The sequence below is a fragment of the Podarcis cretensis genome (assembly GCF_951804945.1).
Source record: "Podarcis cretensis genome assembly, chromosome: 9".
In the NCBI taxonomy this organism is placed as follows: domain Eukaryota; kingdom Metazoa; phylum Chordata; class Lepidosauria; order Squamata; family Lacertidae; genus Podarcis; species Podarcis cretensis.
Genome location: NC_137178.1, coordinates 40490458 through 40502838, shown reverse-complemented (window position 1 = coordinate 40502838; position 12381 = coordinate 40490458). Strand labels below are relative to the sequence as shown.

The window sequence follows — 12381 nt, the reverse complement described above, 5'->3', positions numbered from 1 at the left end:
ACAACAATGGGAAACTACGTTAATTAACTTTGGAGGGTTCTGGTTAACATCTCTTGAGTAGCAAATCCAGGGCACAACACTTGTAACATGTGAAGGAGAGAGAGCGAGGAGACCATCCCATGAAATCCTGAAGCCTATTATGCCTGGCTTAACCACATTATAGCCAAATCATACCCTTCTGTAACCTCCTTAAAAACAATAACTGAGGGTTATTGAGCATTGGTGTGTTGGCAGAGGCGGCTTTGGGTGTAAATGTAAACAGCACAGATGTTGATATGACGCCATGATTCCAAAACAAGGAAATTCCTGCTTGTGGACTTCCCATGGGCATCTGGTTGGTCACTTGGAGAACTGGGCTAGATGGACCATTGGCCTGATCCAGTGGCTCTTCTTATGTCCTTATAAAAGACAGAACATAGGTCCATCTACCTCAGTACTAGTTACAGATAGGTAGCCGTGTTGGTCTGCCATGTGTGTATCTGAAGAAGTGTGCACGCACACGAAAGCTCATACCAAGAACTAACTTAGTTGGTCTTTAAGGTGCTACTGGAAGGAATTTTTTTATTTTGTTTTACCTCAGTACTGTACACTGTCCGTCAGCTGCTCTATAGGGTTTCAGCCAGGGGACACTCCCAGTCCTACCTGCCAAGGATTGAACCTGCATCGAAAGCCAGTCGCTCTACTCCCTACTGCTGTAAACCACCCTTGCAATCTTCAGATGAAGGGCAGTATAAAAATGTGATTAATAAGCATAAAAATAGTAATATTAATTATAATAATACCACTGAGCAAGGGCTCTTCCCTGAGAGCCTCTCAAGACAGGAGCCATTCACCATGGCCAGGCCTTGTTTTTCTTCTTCAATCTCTGCTGAGGAGTGCTGTTCTTTTTGCGTTGGGAGGAGCTTTCTGAAATGCCTTTAGGCAGCGCGCCTTGCGAGAATCCAGAAGAGAGAGAGGGGAAAAGGGGTCCCAGATTATACCATTAACTGGGGTGGGGGGAGATGCGCTTCAGAGACCACCTCTCGTTGCCTCTTTCCCTCCCTGCCCACCTCAGCCACGAGGCCGCTCTCCCCTCGCATTCCGCCGCTCTGATTGCTGCTCGCTGCTCCAGGTACCTCCCCCCGCTTCGCCTTTTGTCTTAGTGTCAGGCAGCAGCCCAGTTTCCTGTTGATGCCGGAATGTTGTGAATGGGCAGGGAAACGCCACCTTCTCCTACTTCCCTCTGCCTTTCTCCTTCTCTCCCGGCCGCCACAGCTGGGAGAGCCTCTCTTGGCGAGCGCCCTCCCAGCTCCTGCCATTCCCTAGCCGAGACCAGAAAGAGAGCGAGGCCTTCGCAGCCTCCCCGGGAGCGCGCTTGAAACTTTCAAGGAAGGAGGAAAGCAAGAAGCGGCGGCGGCGGCGGCGGCGCAGGAAGGACGCTTCGCCTCCTCTCCAGGCTGTGGGCGGCGGGAGCGGCAGGTGCAGGCGCAAGGGCAGCTCCAAGCCACGCCATGGAGGAGCAGAGGGAAGCCTAAGAAAGGGGTGCTTTTCCTCCCCTGTCGTCGATGGCTGAAGCCTGGAGGCTGGAAGAAGAAGAGGAGGAGCTGAAAGAGCTCGGCAGAAGGCACAGGAGACCCAGCTTGAACCCAGCAACAGGTAGGCGCGAGAGGGCAGGGAGAGGGGCACCGAGGGGCTGGGGTCCGAAGTGGGGAAGGGAGGCACGTGCTGCAGGGGTGGGGGGAGAATTCAGCGCCTATATATATATATATATATATTCAGGAGTTAGGTTCATGCACTTCAAAGAGCTGCAGATTTTACTTCGATGCCCGTTTTTAGGGTTTTTTTATTGTCTCTGGTTGTCTGGTTGCCTTTCCCGACAAGCAACTCCACATGCTTAAGTCTCTTTCTCTGGGAACTGAAGTGATTGCAATGTGATATAGCAAGGGGTTGAGGGACAGTCAAGGTGTCTCTGGTGGTAGGATCAAGCATCCTTTCTGATTCTGCCCTCCTGTTTCTGAATGTCCATTTAAGCTCCTTTGACATCTGTGGACGTTCAGTGCAGAACACATTGGTGGTCATGTGGGCCTGGCCCTCAAATCCAGTCAAGACATGGGCTGCTATGTTGCACCTTAGCCGTGCCCCAGTAGCATAGAGTTTGGACTCTGTCAAAAAGGGAGTGCAGGCGCACTGTCTGGAATCCGTACATTTGGGGTTCCCCCACCCCATTTCTCAGTCTATGCAGCGGTTTGACCTAGGGATTGGTTTGAAAACACTGCCTTCCCTGTGGTGCCCTCCAAATGTTTTAGAAGGACAGACAGCTTCAAGCAGAATGGTCAGGCGTAATGGGAGTTATAGTCCAAAATATCTGGAGGCTCCATTTGGGGAAGGCTGCTGTAATAGATATGCATAAGTCTTGTGGATGGGCTCAGTATTCGACTGTGGTGTTGCAAGCAACCGAAGGTTATGATGTCTGGGTCAGGGAATATCCTTCCCAGTTGGCTGCTAAAGAAGGGGGGGGGGGACGTTATTGGGTCTTCATGGAAGAACATTCTGGAACCACTTATAATCTTATCTCACGGTGAGTCAGATGTAGTCACTCATGGTTCAGTGAAAGGATCATATTCCAATACATTTTTTCTTCCTGGTTGGTGGTAGTCTACTGTAAACTTGAACATTCCCTTTAGTTCTTTAGAATTCTGAACATTAACTTAAGGCACATCCAATGTATCTCTGGTAGTCAACATTGCTAAGTTTTTCACCAAAGATTTTTGTCCTTAACTATTTCTCTGTTTTAAGACCAGAATGTAGATCTTATGTGAAATAAGTATTCCTCCTAAACTTAGCAGGAGAACACTTAGTGATATAGCACATGTTTTGCATGTAGAGAATTTCAGATTCAGTCCCTGGGATGCAGGTCGGGCTAGGAATCTCCCCTGTCTGAAACCCTGCAAAGCCACTGCCACTTGGTATAGAGAGTAATGAGCTAGATGCGCCATTGGTGTATTTGTGTAAGCTTTCTATGTAACTGCATTCCTGAGCCAAGCCACACATAAAAGGAGAGGGAACACTGAAGGGTCATCTACTTTGCAATTTGGCATACTTCAAGGTTTGCACCTTGTTGACTTTGGACTGCTAACTTTGCTGACTTCCCAGAATTATCAGTAGTTTCTGTGTTTGAACAGTGGCAGACTATTCCATACCCAAAAGGTGTTACTGTAGTTTCTTTCCTCACCTCTTTGGCAGGGAACTTCCTTGTCTGATACCCTCAGAGGTATTTAAGAAACTTTCACTGATAGTTACACAGTTGTGGATTCTTATTAAGCTGGAGCAGCGTATAGTAGTTGCAGAAATGCATGCTATGGACTGCAGACTTGTAAACAGATTGACAGATTCCTACACACACACACACAGAGAGAGAGAGAGAGAGAGAGAGAGAGAGAGAGCATTCACTGGCTAGAAGACTGACTTGGGGTCTTTTGTGTTTATGGTGGATCACAGGCAGAATCTATTTTATGCTCTTGTTGCCTAATTAAACAGCTGCATTTGGAGCATTTTGCTGGAGCCACTTTGGGCTCTGTGTTGTAGAAGGGCAAATGCAACTTCAGCAAACAAACAGTTTTAATTAATAAGCCTTCTACCCATACAATTTACTTTCAGCAGTGGAATCATGTTCCATCCAGACCATTCTCTGGGTTATTAGTGGCATGCCTTGAGGAAACAAAGTCAAGAATCTGTGCTAGAAAAACGTACAATCCAGGAGCTACCTGTAAGTATCAGGTGGTCAGTGACTCATGCCACTATCAGTAATAAGTGAAGAGTCAACTGGCAAGGAAGCAGGCCATGAGTAACCGCTAGACATTAATCTAAAACAGAACTACAGTATGTGTAATGCATGGCTGGGAAAACTCAGGCCAAAGGCAGTTTTCGAGGCTGCTCTTCCAGATCCTCAGGACTTTCTTCAGACCACTCCCCAGGTCACACACCCTTTTCCCAGACCACAACCCACACCGGACTTGCTCCATGTCCCTCCCCAGTAAATTTACCTAGGTGGAATGTGTCTTTGAACTGTGATACCGCCTCTTGCTTGCCTAGATGGATTGTGTATGTGTGTAAACCTTTGGCTTTTTGCATGGCCTACTTTAAGAGTCATGTTCATTGCTGTCTCAGTCTTCCCTCTGGCCCTGTCCACCACTGACATGTGGCCTCCTGAAGATTGTGAGGAAATGTGGCTCTCAAGCCGGAAAAAAGTTCCTCATGCCTCAAGTAAAGCTGCCCCATGCTGTTTGTGCAGATGTTCCAGGAGCCCTTTGCCCTCAGGCTGCAGTTCCACAGAAAATTTCCTCAGCATGATACTAACTGCCTGAATGTGTGCAGAATCGTTGCCTAAATGGTTGTAGTCCTAAGCATACTTACTAAGGAGCAATTCAATTTGGCCTAGTATTTATTTATGAGTAAACATTCTTAGGATTTTGAAGTTAAATGTGTGGATGGATGCATCTGTCGTTTGTTTAATGTCCTGGATTTAGCTCTGGCCTTGTGGTGTCTATGAATGTTGCAAAACAGGCACTTGCTGTACTTATAAACCCCCTGTTTATGTTATGCTGTTGTTCTAAGGCTGTTCTTTTAAAAAAGTAATTCTTTATAAACTCATCAGTCACCTTTCTGTCGTTCAGTTTTGTAAGGGCTAGAAAACTGGCAAAATAATTTGTGTCCAATTTCCTCTAAAGCAACATTCCGTTCATAGAAGCATTATTTAATCTTAGCTCCCACATTAAACTTGTTCTAACTTGATTTCTAAAATGCTAGCTGGGTTTTGGACAGCAAAACAAGGTTGTATCAGAGAGATTAACTCACCAGTCAAAATATAATCAGAGAAATTACACAGGTGAAGGTACCGTATTTTTCGCCCTATAGGGCGCACCAGCCGATAGGACACACCTTGTTTTTTGGGGGGAAATGAATAAAAAAAATTATTTTCCCTCCCCCCAGCCGCGGGGCTGGGGCAGGGGAAGCCCGAGCTTCCTCTGACCCCAGCCCCCAGAACAGGCTGCTATCCGCAAGCCTTGCGAGCCCGGCGGCAACTCCCGCTGGGCTCGCAAGGCTTGCGGACACCTGCGCGAAGCACGGGGCGCCCTTCGGGCTGCAGGCTGCTGCCCACAAGCCTTGCGAGCCCGTGGGAACTCCTGCTGGGCGCGCAAGGCCTGCGGACACCTGCACGAAGCACGGGGCGCCCTCTGGAGGGCGCCCGTGCTTCGGGCTGCAGGTTGCTGCCTGCAAGCCTTGCGAACCCGTGGGAACTCCCGCCGGGCACGCAAGGCTTGCGGATAGCTTCCTGAAGCCTGGAGAGCGAGAGGGGTCGGTGCATTCGCCCCATAGGACACACACACATTTCCCCTTCATTTTTGGAGGGGAAAAATTTCGTCCTATAGGGTGAAAAATACGGTAAGTTGGCTGAAGTGAAATGAGAGTTGGAATAGAATACAATTTTTAAAAGCAATTTTGCTCTCTGTTTTAAGCTACTTGATAGTGTATTATTCTAAGAAGAATCCTGATTTCTAGATATATGTATTTGGGAGGTGCTAGGTTGTATCTCCTCAGTCACACTTATTTAAAATACACATACTGTATATGTGGAATGTTTTGCTCTTTTTTCCTTTCCTTTACACAGACTTTCCTTCTGTGAATAAATATAGCAGGGGCCAATGTTGATGCCTCCCGGTCTCCAATTGATGGGGGCTACTGGAGAGCAAACCCATGCCATTTTGTGGTTCTGCCTCATTTTGTGGCCACCTTTTTGTTTTACTTCACATTCCATGGCAGCCATTTTGTGACTAGAGCTTTCGTCACTTTATCAAAACTCTAAATGTGCCCACTGGCCAAAAAAAGATGGCACCTCTTCTCTGGAGCACCAGAACCTTCTTCTACCAAAGGAATAGGGCAAGGTATTTTGCCAAATAATTTATTTGGGGTGGATTTTCCTTCTGCTTGGGATATGGCTGATCACAAATCGGACAATGATTAGAGACTGTGTGTAGTGTGTTGTTGTTGTTGTTGTTACATCTTCACCTGCAGCATGTGACTGAGCCATTTGGATTTGTTCTGCAGCAGTAATAAAAAAAAGATAGGATCAGAGAGTTGCAGAATACATGATGCACCCCACCTTCTTTGCTGCTTTGTAACTACCTTTCTGCATTGCACATGCTCCTTTCTCTTAACATTTATGTGATCCAGATTGTATGGGTTGATTTGTGAGGGGTTGCTTGGTAGATAATCTTCCTTTTAGGCAGAGGATTAGATTATGTGTGCCTTTGATCCCTTTCAGTTCTTCGATTTTATGATCCACAGTTCTCTTGGGTAGCAGTGATTATACATATGTACTGAGTACCTGGCTGCATCTAAGCTAAAAGAATTGTACTTGTGAGTCCGCTCCAGAATCCAAGGAAGTCAGTAGGAAGAATCCATTGAAGTCAACTGGCTGCAGACCAAGCACTGCTGGAATAAATTAAGGATGGTAACAGAGGCTCTTTTGCTGTTATCTGTTGCAGCTTGTCCTTGGAAATGAACCAACATCACTAAGCATAAAGTATGTTTTTATTTTACAGAAAAGCACTTGTCTGCTGACATTTGTACCAGGGCGCAAATGGAACCATAAAAATTGCATTTTTCAAGCATCTGTAAAAAAAAAAAAAAAAAAAAAAGTGCTGAAAAATGAAATATTCTTTTCTTTTTTAAAAAGGTTTAAAGCTTATTAACTAGGAGAAAGCTATCTTTTTAAGAAAAGAAAAGAAAATCCAAGTTGGCCTCTCCTATATATAATGAAAAGTATCTTGTTTATCTGGGCAGAGTCAAATGAGTTTGTCAGGTTGCCCTTTTGGAAAATATTGGACTATAAGGAGTACAACCGTGCTCCAGATAAAGTCTTGCTCACTCCACATGCGCACACCAATAATTTACATTAGAACGCTCTTGCATCTGTCCACAGCAAGTTATTTTAATGCTGAAAAGATAGCATGGAGTATTGAGAATAAGGTCTATTGACGTATATTCACAAACAGATGCTGCAATACGAATAAAGGAGATATGAACAGTGGTGTAGCATGGGTTGCATTCAACTGCCTAACTGTGTCTGCATCACCCAGGAGATCACAGCTGCAGAGATAAGAAAAGAGTTGTTCCGTTGTCTGGAGAGGTCACTTCCTAGATTGCATGAATAAGCCGTTTTCAATGGAGCCTAGAGACGGAAGTGCACAGCTGTATTGCGGCAGCACTGGGTGTTGAAATTTTGCACCCCTAAGAATTTTGTGCCCGGGGCAACCGCCACTGTGGCTCCCCCGCATGCTACATCCCTGGATATAAAAGCTCATGAAAATGTGCAGTAAAGGTGTTGGTTTACTTAGAATTAATTCTTCTTCTTCCTCCCTCTTCTGAAGCAAGCCATTGGGTCTTGTGCAGGTGTTGGCCGTGATCTAACACTAACCAGGGCTTTCCTTCAACTGGGATCTCTGACCCTTGGACAAGCATTCAGCCAAACATGTAAATACAAGGGCCAGCAACCTTTTTCAGCCATGGGCCGGTCCACCGTCCCTCAGACCATGTGGGAGGCCGGACTATATTTTTTGGGAAGGGAATGAACGAATTCCTATGCCCCACAAACAACCCAGAGATGCATTTTAAATAAGAGGACACATTCTACTCATGTAAAAACATGCTGATTCCCAGACCGTCCACAGACCAGATTTAGAAGGCGATTGGGCCGCATCTGGCCCCTGGGCCTTAGGTTGCCTACCCCTGACTTATAGTGTTCTTAGTTCCAACCTTTGCCTTCCCTCCTAGAACTGGGACTCCTAAGCATGTTCAGCTGAATGTGCTTAGAACCTTCCTTGCAATCTGGAACCTTGAGTAGGGACCCATTGTGCATGGAACCATGCCAATTGCACTGTTTGTGCCCTCATGCATTTGGCTGAACACCTGATGTCTATTCCAATGTTGCCCCTTCATATTTAAAATCAGTTTGGGGAGGTTCATCCATGATATGGAAGAGGCTGATAGGAGCAAGCATGCAACAGTGCATTTTAAGCCTGATCACCGTGTGTATTAGATTCGGAATTTTTCTAGTTTCTGAGCTGGTTCAACCTTTGGTACATCACTTAGAGGTGCATTACTTACGACAATCAGCTAAATGTGTGAACTGATTTTCTTGAAAAGCACTGTGTGTTATATACTATGAAGTGATATGTTGGCCTTTTTCAACATGCAAGTTGAAGTTGCTGTCATTGTGTGTAATACTACATAAACTTGGTGTTTCTCTTTCAGCCCCCCCTCCCACATCAACTGCTCCATCATCACCTGCCTCTTGACAGGAGGTTTCAAGAAAGTAAATTATGGGATGTTTCCTGGTTAAAAACATAGGGTGGATTCCTCTGCCCTTTCTGCCTGCTCCATGGTTTAGTTGCCAGTTAGCAGCTCAACAGAGCATGTTTCATGCCACTTTAGGAGAAGTCTTGTTAAATAGTTTATTTCAAAGCCTCAGATTGCTTGCTTTTTATAAACCCTTTAAGTGTGTGAACCTTCCTCGTTAATGCATGTTCATTTGAGATAGGTGGGAGATTAAGGCTCCCTCATAGCAAAAGCATAATGAATAAAAGGCTGTTAAAATAACTGTGCATTGTGGGCTTGTGCGGCAGCTTTTTCAAAGATCCCAACATTTTTAGTTAGACTTCTTTATTTCTCCCTGCAGAAAGAAGTCTGCAATTGTTATTTCAGTATCTAAGTTTGCATACCTCTCTCTCTCTTTCTCTGTTTTTCTGAAATATTTAAAAAGTATGTTTACATTTCTGAAGTTCTCTTGTGGTCAGGAAGATCAATTTCAGTGTTTTATATAGGCCTTTACAATTCACATTCCCGTAAATTCACTTGAAAACTGGTAAGTTAATGTGTTAGGTGCAGGTTTCTAATGTTTCTTTCACAGTGGATGGTATCCATTGTGTTGGTAAGTGGAAAATCTTAGGATGTCAGCAAAAAAATGCACTATAGCTCTATTGCAGTTAAAGATGAATTTTAATACAATTTATTGCAGATGTAGTCCATTATTTTTTTTTACTACAGTAAGTCAGTGATTCTGAAAAGTAGAAAATTAAGGCATTTGTGTGGTTGTCTTCAGGGAGTTCCATTACTGATTGCTGGAAAAAACAGGCTGGTGTTATATTATTCACTTCACAACTTAATCCTCTAGAAATATGGCAGACTATTGTAGCATTTGAACAGATGTAACAGCAGGTTTGTTTTTGTTTTGAATTTGCATGCTTGTTAAGTATGGCCTATGGAATTGTAACATAGGCTGAAAAAAGAAAAGCTGTTAACAGAACACTTTCCTAGCTTTCCCCCCTCTTGGCAAGATTGTAGCTTTACTGCTGCCATGATTGGCCTCTTTCACACATAAAGTAAACCATAATCTATTTCACTGCAAATGTACTGATCTTGTCCACTTTGCTCCTCCTTGCTTACACTGAGAACAAACAAACAACAACAACCCTGGCTTAGCTTAATGTCCAAACTACAGTTTGTGGTTTGTTTCACTCTCCAAAAACCACAATAGTTGCTTATTCTCGTTCACTGGAGCAAAACAAACCATAACCTGTGGCTTGGGTGTAATCCTGAAGTAAGGATCATGAGCTTTCCCACCCCTAAACTATGGTTTACTATTATGTGAAAAATGGGCCATAGTGACTGTGGACTAATTCGCAAGATGCCTGGTGTGGGTGGCACTTTCCATTGTACTCATCACAAAGGAATGCCAACTAATGTAGCTACGTACCGGTAATACCATTGCCCATTTTGTCATGGTAAATAACACTATTGGTCAGCAGCCATACTGAAGCAGCTGTTCAGATATTCTGTGGAGGAGGCCTACGGAATGCCTGTTTGGAACTTTTAAAGGAATGCCATACTTTTCTTTGGTTTCCTGACGGGTAGGTTGCCAGCTTCTTGGAGGCAAAATAATTAGTAAACAATGGGCCTTGTTAGAGGGAGCTGTCGCCATTCATTTAATTAAGGAGTCAAATTCAACGATATAAGCTATGCTAAAGGTCAGTGTTGGATAGTTTCCTTGCTTTTGATATGTTTGGTAGAACATTTTCAGCAGTTCTGAGATAATGAGCAGTTTGTAATCCACAGCTCTGTGCTGCTTCATTCTTATTAATTCAAGGGGAAACAGCAGTTGGTGCACCATGCTAATAATTGTTCTAAAGCTATCCTTTTATGCTCCTTCACCGTATTGTAGAATTTATTAGGAGGAAACTGAAGTCAATTGTGAACATTTCAAATATGCAGACTCACTTAATATTGCATCTTAACTCCCTTACCCCCCACCACCCAATATTCAAATAACTGTTGTAATAGAGTGCAGGAGTGTAATTGGTTTAGCTTAATCGGCAACCTGTGAGGTACTGTAGCTCAGTGATATAACTCTAGCACAAGTCCTGCATATGGACAGTCCAGGTCCTGCAAAAACATTTAAGGTAGCAAACCTTGGAAAGATCCCGATCTGAGACCTTGGAACTAGAGCAGCTCCCCTATGATGAAAATTTACAACATTTTGGGCTTTTTAGTCTGGAATAGAGGAGGGATGTGAGTTATATAAAAGTATGAATGGTCTCATCTAATGAAACTTGAACAAAAGGACAGATGAAAGGAACAACATCTTCACACACCGGGTAGTTAAGCTGTGGAATTTGCTGCCACATGGTATAACGATGGGCACAAACATGGATGGCTTTAAGAGGGGTTTAGAGAAATTCATGGAGGATAAGACTGTCAATGGCTGCAAGTCAGTATACTTCAGAGTATACCTTCAGAGGCAGTATACCTCTGAATACCAGTTGCTGGGGAGCATAAGTGGGGAGAATGCTGTTGCCCATGGTTGTGGGCCTTCCTTGTGCATCTGGTTGTACATTTTGAGAACAGGAAGCTGAAATAATGGGCCTTTGGTCTGGTACAGCAAAGCTCTTCTTATATTCTTTTGCTGCCAGTCAGCTGTCTACTCTTAGGCAATATTCAATGGGACTTACTTCTGAGTGGAAATGTATAGCACTGTGGAACCATGAAGTCCCCAATCAAAGCCATGGTTGTGCTATAAATTCACCAGGTGAACATAGGCACACTATCCTCTCTGTCTCCAAATCCCAATTCCCTACCGCCAATAATAGCACAATATCGTATGTGTGGCAAAATTTCCATATCTTACAACCACTATGTAATTAAATGCTACGCCTGAAGTTTCCCCACCCTGAATTTAGAGTGCTGTCTGCACTATTAACTATGATGCTGTCACTCCCTGACTGTGGTGCATTTTTCAGCAGAGTAACCCAGTCCCTGATAGTGGTCCATCCAGGTACTGTACAGTGGTACCTCGGGTTAAGTACTTAATTCATTCTGGAGGTCCGTTCTTAACCTGAAACTGTTCTTAACCTGAAGCACCACTTTAGCTAATGGGGCCTCCTGATGCCGCCGCGCCACCACCACACTATTTCTGTTCTCATCCTGAAGCGAAGTTCTTAACCCGAGGTACTATTTCTGGGTTAGCAGTGTCTGTAACCTGAAGCGTCTGTAACCTGAGGTACCACTGTATTAAGGGGCTACGCAGGAGAAGATGCATTTGGTGCCCTTTAAGGGGGGGAAAGATGGGGTCATGCTGCCCTCACAGGGCCAATGCTGTATGGGTGGGATCTAATTCATCTTCACAGCACTGTTGCACCAGCAGAGACATCCAAAGTGTGGAACTGTGGAAGTCAATTCTTTCTTGAAACAAGCTGTGTTGTGCTGCTGTCTGCTACCTTGCAACATCTTGTTTCCTCACTGGGTGGACTGAACTAATCCTTGCTTGCAGCGAAGCAAGATGATTGAGGGATGTGCCCTGGGCTTGCATGAGCTGTGTGTTTGGAAGAAGTAGATCTCGTCTCCAAAATCAGCCTTATGCAGAACTGTTCATACAGTGCCAAAATGTAACCTGTGTCCAGTTTTAGCAGGGTATGTTTTCAGTTGTTTCCTGAAAAGGAACTGTTTTCATGTGATAACTGATTCAAGCCACTGTGTCCTGTAGGGTATACAGTTGTTAAGGTGGGGGGGGGGGAGAGAGAGAGTTTGCAAACATGTTATGACAAAGCCTGGTTAAAGTACAGTGTACACAGCATGGTATCAGAAGCATTAGGGAAGTATGCTATAATGTTCCCTTCAGGGCAGGTTTTACACAGGGTTGCCAAGTAACTAATCCTGCCCACTGTTCAGATTAAGATTTTGCAAAACCCCTGTTGGTACACAGCTTTCTAGTACGGTTTTGCTCTTGCATTATACAAAAACTTATATTTCCCTCTCCTCCACATTAAGTTTTTAAAATGAAAATATTGT

General features: G+C 44.3%; 1 protein-coding gene and 1 long non-coding RNA gene across 5 annotated transcripts in view; one reads left to right on the top strand and one right to left on the bottom strand.

Annotated features, from left to right (window-relative positions):
- The window catches only part of LOC307224041, a 199050-nt gene that overhangs the window by 118916 nt on the left and 67753 nt on the right, over positions 1-12381 (bottom strand). The window lies entirely within an intron of this gene.
- Positions 968-12381, top strand: part of SH3D19 (SH3 domain containing 19) — a 68800-nt gene continuing 57386 nt past the window's right edge. For 2 of the 4 annotated variants that reach the window (XM_079990412.1, XM_079990413.1), the window contains exon 1: positions 968-1635. In XM_079990412.1, the coding sequence (XP_079846538.1) occupies positions 1545-1635 (91 nt within the window). In that variant the 5' untranslated portion in view covers positions 968-1544. The remainder of the gene's footprint in view (positions 1636-12381) is intronic. The other 2 variants (XM_079990411.1, XM_079990415.1) reach the window with 2 other exon arrangements.